This window comes from Mauremys reevesii, linkage group 7 (genome assembly GCF_016161935.1).
Source record: "Mauremys reevesii isolate NIE-2019 linkage group 7, ASM1616193v1, whole genome shotgun sequence".
Lineage (NCBI taxonomy): Eukaryota > Metazoa > Chordata > Testudines > Geoemydidae > Mauremys > Mauremys reevesii.
The window spans coordinates 16,814,431-16,834,711 of record NC_052629.1 but is presented as its reverse complement, the minus strand read 5'-3'; the positions used below and the strand labels follow the sequence as shown (position 1 = coordinate 16,834,711).

Here is a 20,281-nt window from a genome sequence, read left to right as displayed (position 1 = left end):
AACATTTATCCCAACAGCAATTTTTATTTACTACCTTTTAAATAAAATTAGATTTCATTAACATGTACTTAAACTCTCAGTAAGATTAAAAATAATGCTAATATCTTCATCAGAGTTTAATAAAAAGTATTTACATCTCTCCATCTACTTCTTGCTGTGTTAATTGCATGCTTTATAATGTGTTCTTTATTCACTGCAGTAACTACTTATACATAATAAAAAACAGGTGACAAAAATCAAACCAAGTATTTTGACATGTACAGTACAAGCATGCTCCGCCAAAGAATGCTTGTCAATACTGAACTGCCACTAAACGATACAAATGTGGATTATGAAAAGCTCTCTTAATTGTTATGCTAGTCTTTGGAAGTCACATTGATATTTTAAATTGCTGAATAAATTCTTGTTTTAAAGAGAGAATTACAGGTTAGTAGCAGTACTTCCATAGATAATTCTGCAAGATTCAAATCATTCACTCCAAAGCTCAATCTTACTTACTTATGACCATACCAGTGCACAATTCTACAGTTCTGTCCTAATTTCTCTTGTCTTTGGTAGATAAAGCAGAAGTCACTTTTTTTTCCTATTAAGTGCACTCACCTTTTCAGATTGTGTCTTCAGAAAAGACTTCAGATAATGTCTTATTTTTAAAATGATACAGTTAAAGAATTGTGAATACAGTACATGAGAGTTTCATTTTCTATTTATACACAAATATTTGTAATCCTAAAATACCAATGTATATCAATAAGGAAAGGAATTACACTTATGGTGTCTTGTACACCTTGGTTCCTTCATCCACCACTGAACCATTCTGAGACACTCTCCCCTCTCTGCCCTCATCTTTGCCTTTCACATGGCACACCAGCAATTACTTTTACTTCTCTCTGCCTCCCCAAAGGGCAGAATGTAAATCCGTCCATAGGCATCAGTAAGTAATTACCAAAGATTTGTTAAAGCAACAAAGAATCCTGTGGCACCTTATAGACTAACAGACGTTCTGCAGCATGAGCTTTCGTGGGTGAATACCCACTTCTTCAGATGCAAGATTTGTTAGTTCAGATCTTCAATTCTATTTACCTTGAACAAACCAAAAGGTACTAACCACCATGTTACAGAAAGAGAAAAAGCAGAAAGTAAAAGGACGGTAAGTTCATACACCTTCTAGCATATCGGTTCAATTGTATTAATTGGCAATAAATTTAAAGTTATAAAATTCCAAGATTATCTAGATTTACAGCATTATTATAATTAGTTGGCTTTTTCCCAACCTCCTACAGGGAAAATAATGTGACAGTACTGATCGGTTGTGTGCTAGAGAAGCTCCCTTATGGCTAAATGATGGGGTTTTTACCTGTACACAGGGCCGGCTCCAGGCACCAGCTTATCAAGCAGGTGCTTGGGGCGGCAACTCAGAGCGGGGCGGCATTTTCAGCTATTCGGCAGCAATTCGGCAGAGGGTCCCTCACTCCCGCTTGGAGTGAAGGACCTCCCACTGAATTGCCGCAGATCGCGGCTTTTTTTGGGGGGGGGCTGCTTGGGGCGGCAAAACCCCTGGAGCCGGCCCTGCCTGTACATAGGTATATACAGTATTACATGTTCATCATGTGCTGCAATGTTGTCAAGTCTTGCTATTTCATCAAAAGTCATGATATTTGATCTTTTTTCTGAAGCCCCAGTTCCCCATTTAGAGTCAGGTGATGAAAGCTGAGATTCTCACATAATTTGTAAAAAAACTTTTACACCTCTATGAATGTGAAGAGAGACTGAGAACATGAACCTTAAAGGCACAAAAATATAGAAGACGAATAAAAATACAACTTTAAAAATCTTGTGATTTTTAAACCAAATAATGATTTTGGGGGCCTGATTCATGTTTACTGAAGAGTCAGGTTTGGCAATACTGAGGCACTAACTATTGGAAAAAACTGCAAGGGCAGACTAAGGCAGTGCCACATGAGCCCTGCAATCAAGAACTAAATTAAGGCCCTCCAAGTTAGTGATAAGGTACACATTAGCATTGTTTACCCTTTGGGCAAAGTACAAGTATATCTTCCTTGTGATCAAGTGACATTGTCTAGAATTTATTCCAAATATGCCACAATATGTAATTCCCCTTCCTTCCATGTGTTAATATAGGGTATATTCGTCTGTCTTTTCAGAAATAATTCAAGTCTGCCTCCCCATTTCAAGTTAGTCACACTCAGGGGCAGCTCTAGCCATTTCGCCGCCCCAAGCACGGCGGCACGCAGCGGGGGGCGCTCTGCCGGTCGCCGGAGCCACCTGCTGCCCTCCCGGCGACCGGCAGAGTGCCCTCCACGCGCTTGGTGTGCTGGGTCCTGGAGCCGCCCCTGGTCACACTTAAGATTGGAAAAAGATGCTAAATGAGCATGTTTGACCATTATTACACAACACCACTAAATTTGTAGCCCATAAACATATGTTGCTCTGGTTTTCCGCATCATTCTCTTTTAGCGAGTAACTTTGGAATCACGCACCAATGACAAACTATAGCATCTGTTAAATCTCATTGTGAGGATAGAATACCAATGCAAAGTAATCAAGCTATACACATTTCACTGAAGTCATTTCAATTTACTGGGGCTATAATAATTACACTATTTCACATGCTGTAATTTGTTTTCTCACTATGATCTCTGTATACCTAGTTTACACTTCCAGAGTAGCGTGCCTTGGCAGGGTGTTTTTTCCTTTTTGTTGTTGTTTTGGGGTAGTTTTTTTAAAGTTTTAAATTAACTTAATTCACTGATCATCACGTCTCCCTGTGCTGTTAGATCCTCTAGCCCCAGATCAGACACTGGCATTACATGCTGCCTTACAGCTCCGACTGATATGCCTCAGCCATGACTCTGAGAGGTCATCACCTCTCCAGGATGAATGCTCTTCTTTCATTAGATTACTTGAATAGAAACGGTGTAAGATTTTTTTAAGGGCCACTGTTCCAAAGTTTCAGACTCCTGAGGAACAGGTTATGAAGTTTCAATAGATAAGCTAAAATCCAGGTCCACCAAGAACTAAAGCAACTTAGTTTAATGAGCTAAAATACTCTCCCCTTGGGTCTTAGTGATAGTGGATAGTAAAATATACTAGGGTCAAATAAAACTGACATTCAAATCTGCAAAAATCCTACAGAGTTGGGAAACTTTTCTAGCAGCTTTGTATTTTGCTCTCTTACAAGTGGAAACTGGCTTACAATTCTAGATTGACGTGCATACAACAGAATGGTGAACAAATTCATTTCAGCAATACTTTTATGATATCAAATAAAATATCATAACGTTCATAATACTTTTATATCAAATGAAATATCATGAGTTACACAGATGATCTCTTCTAATACATTCTGAAGTAGTTCTGCAAATTTAGTATTTTGAAACTTCAGAGTTAATCACAATTTCATTGTCATCCCATATCCTCTCTACTATAAGAGAGCATTATATGGGAAGGAAAGAAGTAAAGGATTTTACACTTAGCCCTGGTCTACCCCAGGAGAGTGATCGACCAAAGATTCGCAACTTCATCTACGAAAATAGCGTAGCTGAAGTCGACATATCTTAGGTTGACTTACACAAACAATGTATGTGTTTGAGGTAATGTCATTAACATGTCGCTTCTAAGGGTACGTCTGTGCTACCCGCCGGATCGGTGGGTAGTGATCGATCCCTGATTGCTCTGCTGTCGACTCCTGTACTCCACTGCGGTGAGAGGTGGAAGTGGAGTTGATGGGGGAGCGGCAGAAGTCAACCCCACGCCGTGAGGATGTGATGTATGTGTGAGAGTGAGAGAGATAAAACAACAGCAATACGCCACGTCTTACTATCTTTACAAAAGGTTTACCGCTGAACTAAAGTTCAAGAATGCTCCATAAAAATTTGCAATCTATAAATTCTTCTCTCAATCACTGGGCAATCAGTAAGAGAGATTATTTATTAGACTTTTTCCACAACTCTCCCCAGTTGCTTAAGCACATCCCCTCTAGCGCTCTACTCTTGTGTGCACTAAGGTTCACAGCTGAAACCTTTGGGAACACTGTGACAGAACAAGTAACAGATTTTGTGAAGGCACTTCTGAACTACAAATACTTTACTCTGACAAAACATAAGCAATATACAGATCTATGGACAACTAATACTTGCTTGTAAGACACTCCCTTGGTTTTCTCAGCCCTCCTGAGAGCCCTTTGGGTCTTAGCATCCTTCCAGGAAGTCTAGTCCTTCACCCCTGTGACAGGTTGTCCTCCGCCTTTAAAATGCCACCTGATGTGCTGAGATAACACTGAGCCAGCTGAAGTTGTATAATTTAGATCCATCCCCCTCCCCCAGTGTAGACCAGGCCCGAGAAGACTCAGCTTAAGTGATTTGCCCCAGCACTCAGGTGTCCACCTCCCTTAGAATGCCCACCTAAAGGTACATTATGAAATCCGGCGCCTCCCTCAACGTGGGGGAAGGTATGCACAGCCTCTTTACCCCGCGTCCCAAATTATAAATTGCACAAACTGGGTTATATTATAAACAAGAAATAAGTTTATTAACTACAAAAGGTGAATTTTAAATGAATATAAAAGAGATAACAGACAGAACAAAGCTGAGTTTTGAGCAAATAAAACAAAATATGGAAGCTAAGCTCAATATACTTAAGAAACAGTTTACAAAATGTAATTTCTTACCCTAAATGTTATTTTAGGCAGGTTGCATTTAGAGTTCTCATTTCTTTTCAGACTGGACCCCCGTCTCAGTCTGGACTCCCCGCTTGCCTGCCCTTTCAGGTGTCTTTAGCAGTTTTTCTTCTTGGGCAGCCAGGCCATGGAGTAGAGTCCCCTTTGCCTTCCTCCCCACCCTTAAATAAGATTTACATAAGGCGAGGATCCTTTGTTTCCCAAACCTGACATCCCCCCTTCCTTTTAGTTTCAAGTTACAAGAAGTCACAACCCCTACCACCACCCTCCCCCTGTAAAAAAGTTTCTTTTTAACAGCAGATTCTAAACACCTTGTCTATTCCTGTCCTTCCCCAGGGTTTTTTCCATTCTCTACTCCTCTGCGTTCATTACAGCAGTTAAGAATCATTAGCAAGCCCACAGCCTTTAGCCAATAGTCTCCTCTGTCCCCCCCTTGGACAGGGACAAAAACCTGGTGTCTTGACACCCATATTGTTTAAGCATCAGTGATTAGGCTATCTAGAACTATTGCCTGCCTTCCTGCATGTGTGTAAAAACCTCCAGGACTACGTTAACTCTTGGCACCCGTGTAGCAGACAATATGATAGTAATTTAATAGAGCTACACATCATAATAAAAAAAATACAGCTGTCCCCCAAGTTCATCACAAAGTTGTTTCCCCGTTAGATGATTGGTGAGCCGTTTCACTGGGACAGAGATATTTTGTATAGGGGTTTTCAAACAAATTTTCTCTCATCACAGCTTACACTTGTATCTCTACATCATGGTAAGGCAAAGAGGATATCTACAGTACCTCATGAAAGCTAGTGGACTATTGCTTTGGGTAGCATGTTGCAGAATTACATTTCAAAGCCACCTTTTTCTAAGCATTTGAATAATCAACATCCAAACTGAAATTAAACATTTATGTCTGACAGAGGTAGTTACAACTGAATCAAAGGGCTTGTCTACACTACAGGACTATTTCGAATCTACTTAAGTCGAATTTGTGGATTCGACCTTAATAAGTCGAATTTGTGTATCCATACTAAATACACAAATTCGAACTTCTGAGTCCACATTCACGGGGCCAGCTTCGACTTTGGAAGCGGTGCACTGTGGGAAGCTATCCCACAGTTCCCGCACTCCCGCTGCCCATTGAATGTGGGATTTCCCCAATGCATGCTGGGGAAAAATGTGTCGTCATTGAACCGTCAATCCCGCCCTCCCTCTCTTCCTTGAAAGCGCCGGCGGGAAATCTGTTCGCGCCCTTCTCTGGTCGGTTACAGCGCGGACGCCACAGCACTGCGAGCATGGAGCCCGCTGCGATCATCGCTGCACTTATGGCCGTTGTCAACTCCTCGCACGTTATCGTCCACCTCTTCCACAGTCAGATGCTGAGAAACCGGGCGAGGAGGCTCCGGCAGCACGGTGAGAGAGTGGCGCAGACCTCTCAGAAAGCAGGGTACGCCGGGCAGTGGAGATCATGGTGGCAATGGGTCAAGTTCATGGTGTGGAACAGCGATTCTGGGCCCGGAAACAAGCACAGACTGGTGGGACCGCATAGTGCTGCAGGTCTGGGATGACACAGAGTGGCTGCGAAACTTCAGGATGCGTAAGGACACTTTCCTTGAACTGTGTGACTTGCTGTCCCCTGCCCTGAAGCGCCAGGACACAAGGATGCGAGCAGCCCTGACTGTGCAGAAGCGAGTGGCCATAGCCCTCTGGAAACTTGCCACGCCAGACAGCTACCGGTCAGTAGCGAACCACTTTGGCGTGGGCAAATCTACCGTGGGGATTGCTGTCATTCAAGTAGCCCACGCAATCGTTGAGCAACTGCTCTCAAAGGTAGTGACTGTCGGAAATGTCCAGGTCATCATAGATGGCTTCGCCGCGCGATGGGATTCCCAAACTGCGGTGGGGCTATAGATGGGACTCACATCCCTATCCTGGCACCAGCCCACCAGGCCAGCGAGTACATTAACCGAAGGGCTACTTTTCAATGGTGCTGCAAGCTGTGGTGGACCATAGGGGACGTTTACCAACATCAACGTCGGGTGGGCGGGCAAGGTTCATGACGCGCGTGTGTTCAGGAACTCTGGTCTGTTTAGACGCCTCCAGGCAGGCACTTTCTTCCCGGACCACAAAATAACGGTTGGGGATGTGCAGATGCCTACAGTGATCCTCGGGGACCCGGCCTACCCGCTAATGCCCTGGCTCATGAAGCCCTATACAGGCGCCTTGGACACTGAAAAGGAACTCTTCAACTACCGGCTGAGCAAGTGCAGAATGGTGGTGGAGTGTGCTTTCGGACGTCTCAAGGGAGATGGCGGACCTTACTGACTCGCTCGGACATCAGCGAAAAGAATATCCCGTAGTTATTGCTGCTTGCTGTGTGCTCCACAATCTCTGTGAGAGCAAGGCGAGACCTTTTGGCCGCTTGGGAGGTTGAGGCAAATCGCCTGGCTGCTGTTTATGATCAGCCAGACACCCGTGCTGAGAGAATATCCCAGCGGGAAGCGATATGCATCAGGAGGCTTTGAAAGCGAGTTTCCTCGCAGAGCAGGGTAACCTGTGACTGTCCACTTGATTTTAAGAGAGCCTGATCATAAACCAAGTTTTCCCCACTTCCCAAGGACGTTTTAAAACTAAGGACATGTTTTAGTAATTAATAATAAATCTTTCGTTGACTTTGCATTTCTGTTTCTTCGTTGAAACATGGAAGCATTCTGTGCTGGTTAAGGTGTGCACTGATGGGTGGGTTTGCAGGAAGGCGAGGGTGCCGTCCTTGGATAGGGGTTACCATGACGGCTGTGGGTTTGGGCGTTGGAAGGGGTGAGGGGTGTGGGGGAAGGGTGAGTATCTGCCCCTGGATGAGGTCTCTTTTTGGGGCTCGGGGCACCGGGGAGGATCGTGACTACGGTCCAAATGCATGTGAAGGGAAGCCTGCCTTTACATTCGGGGATGTCAGGCACCAGGACCCTACACATCAAGGAAAGACCCGGGGCAGCATACACCACACAGACTGTCCCTGGTGCCTAGTGACTGCAGTCTGTGTGTGCCCTGCAGTTGACCCTGCCCCAAGTCTGTACCCTGGTAATGTGGGCTATGCACTGTAATTAAAAATCCCCCCCCCCCACAAAGTCTTCTGACACGAGAAACGTGACGGAAACAGAGAGTAACAGCAAACCGCTTTTAATAATGTTATACACAGTGGGGGGTTGAAACTTGGATTTGGGACTGGGTGATCCTGTAAGGGAAGAACTTCTACAAATTTACAGCGCGAGAGGTGTCTTGTACATTAGCGCTCTGCTGCGGTGCAGTGACAGTTCTCACGGCCCCTACCGCCCCTCCTTCTTGTCACTTTGGGTGAGGGGACAGAACTTCTTGGCGTTGGAGGCGGTTGCAGATGCACTGCAGGGGGCTCTCTCCTCCTGCCTGTGGTCTTGCAGAACATCTACAAGGCGCCGGGCGTGTCCGTTTGCTCCTCATTAGACCAAGCAGCGTTTGAGTCGCCTGCTGGTCTTCCTGCCGCCACCTATCCTCCCGTTCCAGGTGTGTGCGATGCTGCTGACACAGGCTCTCCTCGACTGTCTCTGCTCTGCCGCCTCCGCTCTGGAGCTGGCCATCAGTTCCTGGAACATGTCGTCCCTTGTCTTTTCTTTCGGCGTCTAATCTGAGCCAGCCTCTGCGTGGGATGGCGGGGCAGTCCGTGAAGGAGCCGAAGCTGTGTGATGCGAAAAAGTAGGTGATTTCCTTGAACAAATACATGTTTGCCAACAGTAAACACAGTCTAGTCATTTTCAGTTAAGAAGACCAAACAGGGAACCAAGTCTCAGGAGATCTCGGAACTAGTCCGAGATTTGAATACGCTCTCATTGGCGGCGCGATTGCACTGGATAGCGCACAAGCGAGAGAGACAGCTGCATCCCTCTTGCACAAAGTCCTGGTAAGCCTTACAGTACAGACTGCTTATCAGATAGTGCTTAGCTGTGCTCTCCTGCTGGAGGCAATGTGCAAAGCAGAAAAGATGAGCGTTATGCGGCATCTCCCGCCAGTGACCGCGAAAGACCCTGTATGCTTTTCCTCTGATGCCTTCAACACGTGGCTGTTAAGCGAGGTCATTCTTATGCAAAGTAAAACTCTGTTAAGCGAGGTCATTCTTATGCAAAGTAAAACTCTGTTAAGCGAGGGTCATTCTTATGCAAAGTAAAAGTCTACCATGCACAATAGTAACAGTACACTAATTCCACTAATTAGATGCAGCACTTCCACAACGACATCACCCTGAGGCGTGTCAGGCGCACACAGAGAGAGCGGATGTTAATAGAAGCCCTGCACAGACCAGGACCCTACGCTGCCATGCTCGTAGAGGCGATGGTCCCCCTCTACCTGAGGATGGCATGGCGCGGAAGAGTGTGCTTCAACGGAGCACCCAATAAAGCACCTCTCCCAAGAAACCTCTTGCTGAGGCTTTTCCAGCTGCTCTCTGAGAGCTTTTTGAAATATCCCCAGAGGACTATTGCTCCATTGCTGTTTGTGTAGACCTGCTGTTTGTTTAGTTTCATATTTAAAAATGTTTATATAGTATTTCTATTTTTATATAAATCCCTGTTTCTTAAAAAATAAATGTTTCCCTGTTTGTAGCACTTACCGCCTGATCCTTCCCTGATTCCGAGTCCTGGTTAACGGGCGGGGACGGTTGGTAGGGGATCTCTGTGAGGGTGATGAAGAGATCCTGGCTGTCAGGAAAGCGGGAGTGGGTTCGATGTCGCCTGCGCCGTCCTCTAAAGACCCTTCCTCATCTTCCCCATCGGCGAACAGGAGGGGAACTGTCCCGGTACACTATTCCGTCCTCGGAGTCCACCGTCACTGGTGGGGCACTGGTGGCAGACCCACCTAGAATGGCATGCAGTGCCTCGTAGAAGCGGCATGTCTGGGGCTGGGCTCCGGGCGTCCGTTTGCCGCTCTGACTTTTTGATACCCTTGTCTTAGGTCCTTCACTTTCACGCGGCACTGCATCGCATCCCGGCTGTATCCTTTGTCTTTCATGGCTTTAGAGACCTTCTCGAAGGTCTTCGCGTTCCGCTTGTTGGAGCGCAGCTCCGAGCACAGACTCCTCGCCCACACAGCGATCAGATCCTGGACTTCCCGGTCACTCCATGCTGGGGACCTCTTTCTATTCTGGGATTGCCCGGACTCCTCTGCTGGAGAGCTCTGCATCGTTGCAGGTGCTGCGGAGCTCGCCCCGATGTGCAACCAGAACGTCAGATTCAAACCGCCCAGACAGGAAAATGAATTCAAATTTTCGCGGGTCATTTCCTGTGTGGCTGGCCAGAGAATCCAAGCTCGGAATGCTGTCCAGAGCGTCAACAGAGTGGTGAACTGTGGGATAGCTCCCGGAGCTGCTAAGTTCGATTAGCATCCACACCAAGCCTAATTCGAGCTAGCAAGTGCGAATTTAGCGTTACTCCACCTGCCGGGGTGGAGTACCAAATTCGAACTAAAGAGCCCTCTAGTTCGAATTAAATGGCTTCCTGGTGTGGACGGTTGAGCGGTTAGTTCGAATTAACGCTGATAAATTCGAATTAAAGTCCTAGTGTAGACCAGGCCAAAGGCTTACAAACTCAGTCCTTTATTTTGCAGAGCATAAAATTACCATCTGTTAACTGTCATCCATGCACTAATTATTCATGCTACAAGTCAGAATGAAATCACTAAACCTCAGATTATTTCAGAGAATTGTTATTGTACTGAACGTTTCTGTAGAAATCCTAATTTAAACATCAGGAAGGCCAAAAAAAAAAAAGGTTTTCATAACTAGATGTGAGAGCAATATCACTTATTCAAGTAGGAACATAAAAACCATAGTTTAATTTCCAGTTGACATAAGCCATTTTGCTGCTCAGTGATTAGTGACCTCTGCCAGATTAAAACCCTGTCCTAAATATGAAAGGCTCCATATATTTCAATGAGCCATCCAGCCCATCCACTTTTTTTTTTTTAAACAAACAAGCATCCTGGTCCTGTTTATGTAGACTAGGTCTTGTAAAATTCAGTAAATCTGTGTCTTTTCAGGGATTTTCTGCTAGTTAGCAATTAGATATTTCCATAATCTCTTGTTTAGAATGGAGGTAAATAACATGATCATCTTGTTTCTAATGCAAGTTCATCAAGGAGAAAAAAGAAGACTATAGAGTTTTATTATTAATCTTCAAGTCTCCACTACAGATTACCAAGAAACTGAATAAACTACATAGATGCCTTGACAATTATCTGTCTGTTTTCTTCCACAAATTTTTGTGACAGAAGAGTGAAAATTTGATTTTTGATGTCTGATTATTAATAGTATAGTTACCAGATACTATCCTAGTGGGAGGTTTGTCAACAACACTGGACGCAGATATTCATGCAGTTCTACTCCTATTCCTGCATAACTTGCTATAAGACCGTGGGCAGGCAGGAGCTAATGTTGTAGAAGTAGCACACTCAGACCCCAAAAGAGGGTCTGCCAGAAAGAGTACTGCCACACAACAGCAACTTCCCATAATTGTTGAATGAATAATTCTTTAAAAGATTTCATCTCCCAGTTAGTTATAAACCTAGTCACACCTTAATTGTATTGACATTTAAAGAATACATTCTGGATTTGTTAGACTGGAGCATTTCTTACTAACAAGATCAGCTCTATAGTCCTGAAAATATCCTGTTGAAAACCACAAAATAAGCATGAATATACACACTAAATAAAAGTGTGGGTCAGTCATTTCACACTGAAGCTCCTGATGGTCTTACCTTTATAGGCACTACCCTCCCCTCTGAATCTCTGCAGTGAGGGTCGCCTGAGCCTAAAGGCGGTGTGAATTTCCCCTCTCTGGCTTACACAAAAGCCCCCACAATAGCTTCAGCCTCTGCAGAATTTGAAGAGACTGACAATCTGATCAGATTACTCTGTATTCTTTTCCTCCCAACCTACAGTGAAAGTTAATACAGTCTGAGGGTGTATTTAATTTGTACAGTTTTCCCTCATTTCTGTGAAGTCCCCTTTAGAAAAGTCCTGGGGCAGCCATAATAAGAGAAGTTTGTGTATGAAGGACTCCTACAGGAGTCATGATTACAAAAGCAAGTAGGACTGCATGTCAGAGTGGAGGCAATTGGCATCTACGCCAACATCTGTCACCTCCTATGCATCCCAGGGGATATGTTAATCCAATAAAAGATAATATCTCACATACCTTGTCTCTCTAAGACTTTCAAATTAGAAGTTTTCAAGATTTTAAAATCATACCTCCAACTCCAGATCCTGAGGGTCCGTTTCAGAGAGTGGAATCACTGCAATTTTGGTTATTTTGCATACTTCATGGCCTTCTGGAAGCTTTCCAATCAATGCTTTCTGGCGAATGAGAAGTAGCCACCACGGTAGATCTGGAAAACATCAGCAAAATCTGTTAGCGTCACAAGAGAAAATAATTAAATCATATTCACTGAGAGGACACTTAATCATATTAAACCCAAAACCTTACTCCTACCTTAAAAATGTTATAATCTCATAGGCCAATTCCCTCCAGATTATCCTGATCTTTGTGGGAAGAAAAAAACCCTCTGCTACTCTATCACTGAAATATTAAGGAAAGTCACCATGTTGTGGGATAAGCTATTAAGAGAGAGGGCACCACTGCTTCACCGACAGCAATAAAATGATCCCAGAGTTATGCACGTTCCTGCCAACATCAATAACGTTAGTGCACATTCAAAACAAGGTCAGCCAATTTGATTTCTGTATCATTAGAAACAGAAAAGGAAGAAAATTAGAGTTCACCACATGGAAAAGTCAGCCAGCAGGGAAAAACTCTCCCACGAGGCTGTATCACACAAAAATGCAAAGTAAATAAAACATTTAAACCCAGCTGCTGTGTCCATTTTAAATGGTCATAATGTGAACAGATCATTTCAGTACACAGACAAGAACACTATGTCCTAAAATCAGGTTTAATCAAATTACAGAGCCTGTATTTTTAATGTGCATGTTAAGCATGTGGATTAAGAGACAAAAGCTTAGTTTTGTAACGAGGGACATGTTAGTTATACTGGCACCTAAATAATCTTTGTAACAAGGAACTGTGTAATACCCGACACCTACGTGAAGCAGACAGGTTTATCATACCCTCAACAATTCAAAAAGAGATCGGGAACTAGACAGAAGTTAAGTGGCATACCCAGGCCTCCTAAATTCCTGTCCATGGTTAATCCATAAAACTATATTGTCACTGTTTTAACAACAAACCAAAAATTTCAGACTAATTCCATTCTCTTGTCCAATATGCTGGGTTTTGTTGTTTGTTTTTTTTAAAAACACACACCCTCGCTATTCGCTGGACTCAGCAATCTCTAGTTCTTAAACGCAACAGTTAGCAATAGTAACAAGACCAGAAAAGGCAAAGTATCATACACAACAACATAGAAACGTTAAAGACCCATTATTGTAAATGGACAGCTCCACATTTGGAAAACATAATCCTGAATGCTGGCAACCTGTTTAGCAACTTTATTGCTATTGCATTTCTTTCCTTTCTTAGATATATTTGTAATCGCCCATGTTTTCTCCTTAGCTAAACAGCTACTTTTTTTTTTTTTAAGCACTATGGAACAAAAAGGATACATCAAAATTAAACAAGAAGATTATCAACGGTATTTTTTTCTGGTTTCTATAGCATGTTTTCAATGCAGAATTCAGGATTTATTCCAGAGCTGTGTGGAGTTTTCCAGTAGCTGCCATTAAAAAAAAACCCTACCACATCCCAAAACCAGGATGATATATCTAACCCCTATATCTGAATGGTCGGGGAAGAACTTAAGTAAAATCCCCTGAAGTTTATTAAAGTTAACCTTAAATGGGAATCAAGTGTCTAGGTTCCTTCTCCTACTATTGCATTATCTCCTGTGCCATAGTAGTGTTTAATAGACAAAGCACTTGGGAATGTTCTGTAGTAAAAACTTTCTGGGAAGGGATGATCCAACTGGGGTTTTTTTGTTTCTTCTGTAAGGAAGTGAAGTTTTCCTTTTAAAAGACCATGTAGTAACCCTCTCCCCCATACACATAAAAACATAGAACAATTAAGGTATTGCATTTAATGAATGTGCCCATTACCAAAAAGATGGTAGAGGTTTTTCTGTTATTTTTAAAAATTTGGCTTGGTCAGCTCAGTGTTTTAAAAGAAGGATTGAGTGGTTAGAAACAGACTTAAGGAAGTTGAGCTTGCTTAAGACAACATTAATAAATCCTATGTAATACCCAAGAGAACAAGATATACTGCTGAATTTAAAATTATATCCTGATCACAATGATATGCACCTCACTTTGAAGGTTATAAAACTAGAGGCTGTGTACGGCATCTCCTAAGTAAACACACTGACTAACAAAACAGCAGGAACAGATTATTTAATGACAGACCACAGCAGACAAAAGTAGAAATTGTTTTGATGGAATTTCCACTTAAAATGGAAGCTTGTGTCTCCAGTGTACAGCTTTTTTACTAGAGTGACAAAGCCAGGCCAGATCTTAGAAATAGATCTGCATTGTAATTGATAGCCCTGCACCACCTTAGTCTCTGGGCAGCTGTACATGCAGCCATGCCCGCAGCAGCACTCCCCTACCCATGCACACAGTGCGTCACACCCGCAGCTCCCACCCACGCATACGCCTGAGCGCCCCCTGGAGTCACACCTTCACGGCGCCCAATATAGGGCCCTGCCAACCCACCACCCCCTCAGTTCCTTCTTGCTGGCTACTCCGACAGAGGGGTGGGAGGGTAGGTATTGGAATGGACATGAACAACACATCTTGAAGAACCACAGTTACGAGAAGGTGAGTAATCATATTTTCTTCTTCGAGTGTTTGTTCATTTCAATTCCAAATCAGGTGACTCACAAGCCCAAGTTCAGGAGGTGGGGTCGGAGTCCTCAACTGATTGGAGCACCGCTCTTCCAAAGGCTGCATCATCTCTGGCCTGCATACTCTGTGGTGAAAATGTGCATGGAGGACCATGTTGCTGCTCTGCAGATTTCCTGGGTGGGAACCTGTGCCAGGAATGCCATTGAAAAGGCTGAGCCCTGGTGACGTGTGCAGTGATCAAAGGAGTAGGCACCCTTGCCAAGTTGTAGCACTCACGAATGCAGGATGTGGTCCATGACGAGATACGTTGAGAGGAGACAGGAAGACCTTTCTGTCCGCCACTGCCATGAATATCTGGACGGACTTTCGGAACAGTTTCGTTCTCTCGATGTAGAAGTCTAGCACTCTGCGGACATCCAGTGAGTGAAGCCTTTGCTCCCTGCCACTCAAGTGCAGCTTAGGGTACAATACAGGGAGGAAGATGTCCTGGTTGATGTGGAACTGGGAGACAACCTTCAGGAGAAAAGCCAGGTGAGGCCTAAGCTGAACCTTGTCCTTATGGAATACAGTGTAAGAGGGCTCTGATGTTAGGGCCCTGAGCTCAGAAAACCTCCAGCTGAGGTTATCGTTACCAGAAACGTCACCTTGTATGAGAGAGAGAGAGAGCAGGGAGCACATCACCCCTCTGCTCCTGGATGGAAGGCAGAGATGGCAGTCCAGTGAACTCTTACTGATGACACAGACTGTCCCTTCCGCTTGAGGTGGCAAAAATAATCCAGTATTAGTGGCACTGAGATGAACACTGGCGCTGAGCCAACCAGACTGAAAATCTCTTCCACTTGGCAAAGTAGATAGCTCTTGTGGAGGGTTTCCTGCTGCCCAGAAGAACTTTTCTGACTTGATCAGAGCAAGAAAGTGCCATGGGTTGAGCCACGGTGTTATCATGGCGGGTGGAGCAACTTGAGGTTGGAATGTTGGAGATGACCGTGATCCTGAGTTATTAAGTCCAGGAAGAGCGGCAGGTGACTGGAACTTCCATGGACATTTCCAGGTGTGACGTGTATCAGTGCGGGCGAGGACAGGCTGGAGCTATCAATATCATATCACCAAACGTCATTCCCTCCAAATCTTGAGGAGCATCTTGTGAACGAGAGGGACAGGCAGGAACGTGTATAGGAGACAGCCTCCCCATGGGACAAGGAATGCACCAGTGATGGAGCCCAGGCTGTGATTCAGGAAGGAGCAGAACAACTGACACTTCCTGTTGTATCGTGTGGCAAACAGGTCTATCTGGGGAAAGCCCCACTGATGAAAGACTGTGTTCACTATGTCCAGGTGAAGAGACCAGTCATGGAACAAACTGCTGAGATGGTCCGCCAACTCATTCTATACTCCAGGGAGGTATAATGCTTGCAGGTGTATTGAGTGCTCTACACAGAAGTCCCACAGCATGAGGGCTTCCTGGCAAAGGGGAGAGGAGCTTGCGCCCCCCGTTTGTTGATATAGAACATCACCATGGAGTTGTCTGTCATGACTGATACATACTTCCCTGCTAGGTGGGCTCGGAAAGTCTGGCATGCCAGGCATACTGCTCTCGGCTCTCTGATATTGATGTGCAGAGCAAGATCCGCCTGAGACCAGAGGCCTTGCATTCTGAGGTCTCCCAAATGTACCCCCTAGCCCAAGTCTGAAGTGTCTGTCACTAGCAAGAGGGATGGCTGAGGGCTGGTGAAGGGGATCCCTGCACATACTACCTGCAGGTTGAGCCACCACTGGAGGGAGTTGAGTAGCGGACAAGGCCAAACTGTCCCAGGCTGGCCGATACACTGACACTAGCCATGACTGAAGCGGTCAAGGTCTGAGTCTGGAACGCTATACTACGTAAGTACAAGTAGCTATGTGTCCTAGAAGTTACAGGCAGTTCCATGCTGCAGTGGCAGGGAACTGCCTGAAACCTTGAATGATGTCGCCGAGGGCTCGAAATCACGCTTCGGGAAGGAACGTCCTGGCCTGTGTTGAGTCCAGTACCGTCTTTTCGGAAAATAATGCCTGAACTTCAAAGGGCAGGTCTTGGATGGTCTGCTGGACTTCATGAGGTAGTCCAGAGACCTGGAGCCAAGAGGACCTCCTCATGGTCACCCCCATAGCCATTGTACGGGGGGCCGCATCTGCACCATCAAAAGCCACCTGCAAGGAGGCCCTAGAAATGAGTTTGCCTTCCTCCACTAAGGCCTTAAATTCAGAATGAGAGTCTGATGGTAGCAGGTCGGAAAACTTGGCCATTGCTCCGCAGGTGTTGAAGTAGTATCTGCTAATGATGGCCTGCTGGCTTGCAATTCGTAGCTACAAATCACTGGTGGAGTAGACTTTCCTCCTGAATAAGTCAAGCTTTTTGGCCTTCCAGTTTTTAGGGGAGGGTCCCTAAAACCCCTGGCGCTCCCTGTGGTTCGCAGCATCCACCACCAGGGAGTCGGATGGAGGGTGAGTGTACAAGTGCTCAGACCCCTTTGAAGGGGACAAAATAGCATCTTTCATTCCTCCTTGCTGGGGGGGGGGGGGGGGAAAGGAGGCTGGAGTCTGCCACAAAGTTTTTGTGGTTTCACTTATATTTTTAATAAGTGGCAGTGTAATATGCGAGGGTCCAGAGGGGGCAAGGATGTCCATCATGGGATCCACATCCTCTACCACCTCCTCTGCCTGGATCCCCAGGTTCTGAGCCACCCTGCGCAACAACTGCTGCAAGGCTCTGCTGTCCTCCAAGGCCGTGGCCATTAACATGCCCGTAACAGCCTCATCTGGGGAGGACAAAGACGAAAACACCGGCCCATGACCCTGGTTACTGCCCTCGGCGCCCAGGGGGTTAGGGTTGCTCATGGAGCTGGCATGCCGAGATACTGAGGCTGCTAGTGCTGGGATTGTCAGCGCAGACCCCAAAGCAGCAGGCGGGGTTGCAGGAGTCATTGCCGGAGATGGATCCGGTGTCAGTAGCTGCACATGGGCGACGGATGCTGATGCAATCGACACAGATCTGGATCTCGATGCCTGGCTCTGACTCTGGGCCTGATGGTAAGCCCAAGGAGTCCAAAAGGGCCACTGAGTTGGTGGCTGCCACTGAGGTGGCCACGGCACTGGAGGAGGCTGGGGGTGTTGCCTAGATCTAGACCTCCTGCTGCTGGACCTATCCAAACAATAGGACTCTGCTTCAGACTCCGAGGTCTCTGAAAAAGAAGACCATGGAGGAGTGGTGGTGCCGCCGAGCCTCTGGAAACTGATACAGTTCCCCCCCTTGGACGGTTTGCGCTGGGGAGTGGCGCGCCAGAGATAGGGAGCAGCACGACATCATCGCCGGCTTGCTCCTAGATGGAATAGGTGGCGTGGCTAACACCAGTGCCTCTTCCCTCCTTGGGGAAGGCGGAGCCGTCAAGTGGATATGATCCTGCGCTGCCTCAGAAGTTTCTGGAGTGGAGAGGAGTTGAACGTCCTGGCCATGACGGTCCAGAGAGCTGTAGTGGGCCAGACTTGACTGGACCCCTTGTGGGGCAGGAGTCTATGAGCCCCTTGGAGCTGCCGGGCCGGAAGTAGGCTGAGTGGGTTGAGGTCTCCCTGCTCCTGTCTCCTTAGACTTGGAGGGGGCGGGGGAGCACCCTCTCTCCTGTCTCTTTTTCTTCTGGGGCACCGGAGATACAGATCAGTGCCTACCAGAAGTCTTACGCATGGCGCCATGTCAGTGCTGGGAGTCCTTAGTCTCCTTTCTAGGAACCAACCCGCATGCCGTCAGCACCGGTGCACTGCACATGGAGGAGGCAGTGATCAACCGGGGTCAGATTGTGAGCAGAGGGATGTCTCTATGACAATAAGCCTGAATCTCTGCTCACAATCCTTAAGGCTCTTCGGCCGAAACCCTTTATAAATGCGGCACTTGTCCTTTTGGTGACTCTTGCCAAGGCACTTCAAACAAGAAGTGTGTGGGTCACTTTTTGGCAACAACTTTCCGCAGCCTTCACATGATTGAACCCCAGCAACCGAGGCATGCCCCCAAGGCCAGGGAGAAAAGGGGGGAGGAACCCCACAATTAACTAGTAGTAGTAGGCTAAGTTTTCAGACAAAAACTACTAACTATATACAAATTACAACTGGACACTGCTAAAGGCGTTTGCAAAAGCTAGAGCGCGGGAAGTTCCAGCTAGGCATCACTGGCGGTAAGAAGGAACTAAAGGGGTGGCAGGTCAGCAGGGCCCTATATTGGGCACCATGAAGGCGCGACTCCACAGGGCACCCAGGCTGACCTTATGGATGCTGTTAGGGGAAAAATCTTCTGGCTGTCGTGCACGTGGCACGCACACCACTGATTGGAATTGACATGAACAAGCACTCAAAGAAGCAGCAAGTTTAATGAAGTCAAGAGAGATATTTTTGGCCATTCCCCATTCCATTTACCCCACAATGGAGTATAAAACCTCCTATAATGCTGAACAAGAACTAAAGAGATTCATTTACTTATTATTAAATGCAAGATTGCAAAACGTGTACAGAAAACATGCTTGAGTGCATTAAAAAAAATGCTTGTATTGTAATTCTGATCCCTGAGCCAAAATAATAAATCTCAGAGCAGGATGAGAATGCAGATCAGGAAGTGATTATGCAGATAAAGTATGACCTGGAGGAAAAACTAGAACAATGGCCAGGAAAGGCGCTTAATTATTCAGATATTGCTTGCAACTGTAATAAGGAATCCCTAAATTGGATGTGTGCTCTTATGGATAAGGTAAGAACAGTTTCCTAAAACGGCTTTTGGACAACACATTCAATTGGAATTTTTTCCTACTCATGTAAGCACGCTAACTTCCGCCTTCAGGGAAATCACAGCTTCTTCTATTTTAGAAGTGTACATTCTAGTCGTCTGCCTCATTTTTCACTGATTTAATTATTGTGTTTTTTCTGCATTATAAGCTAGGGAAGAACAGATGGCAACAGCTAATTTAAAGCACTGTATCTGTTAAAATAACCTACCACTTCAGATTCTTCACTATAACAGGAATTTAGTTCAGATTTTTGCTCCAACTACCACCCAGTACCACTTAAGTGTTTTTCTAACACTTCTTAAAACACTCAGTGTACAGCAACATCTCAAGTAACACATTATGCATACTGTTGCGTCACACTTTTCTCCCCTTGACAAGGTGACATTGCTATAGTATTACAAGTTCTAAACCTGCAATCACATGGCCTACCTCTATAAACACTGCTGCTTGAGTTTGCTCAGAAATAGACCAGAAAACATTGCCACTTCCTTATTTTTGTCACACTGGGATTGTCGTCTGAGCTAAATAGCAAATTCCTTGTTAAGTGCCAAAATGATGCATATTTTATTTCTTGCAAATTTCTACCTATGCTTTTGATTGGGTGGTGGTAGAGGCAGATAGCCCATATCTTCCATAGGACATGACTATCTACTTTCAAGTTTTTTGGTTTCAACAAATCGACATTTTCCAAACAAACAAAACAAAAAGAAGCATTCCTTCAAAAAATTTTCTCAACCCACTCTGCTAATGAGATGTACAGCATTAACTCAAAATGCTTTCTGGCACTTCATCCATCTTATCTTATGGGGCACCCTTCCCAAGCCATGCCTACTTCAACTTTTATATATTCTCATCTTCTAACATGAATACCAGAAACACTACTAGGTTCAGCTATTAACTTTCAGTGAAAGC

At 45.3% G+C, this 20,281-nt stretch overlaps 1 protein-coding gene across 1 annotated transcript in view; it reads right to left on the bottom strand.

Annotated features, from left to right (window-relative positions):
* The window catches only part of INPP5F (inositol polyphosphate-5-phosphatase F), a 98,154-nt gene that overhangs the window by 40,116 nt on the left and 37,757 nt on the right, over positions 1–20,281 (bottom strand). The window contains exon 3 of the mRNA XM_039481809.1: positions 11,964–12,100. Coding sequence (XP_039337743.1) covers positions 11,964–12,100 — 137 coding nt within the window. The remainder of the gene's footprint in view (positions 1–11,963; positions 12,101–20,281) is intronic.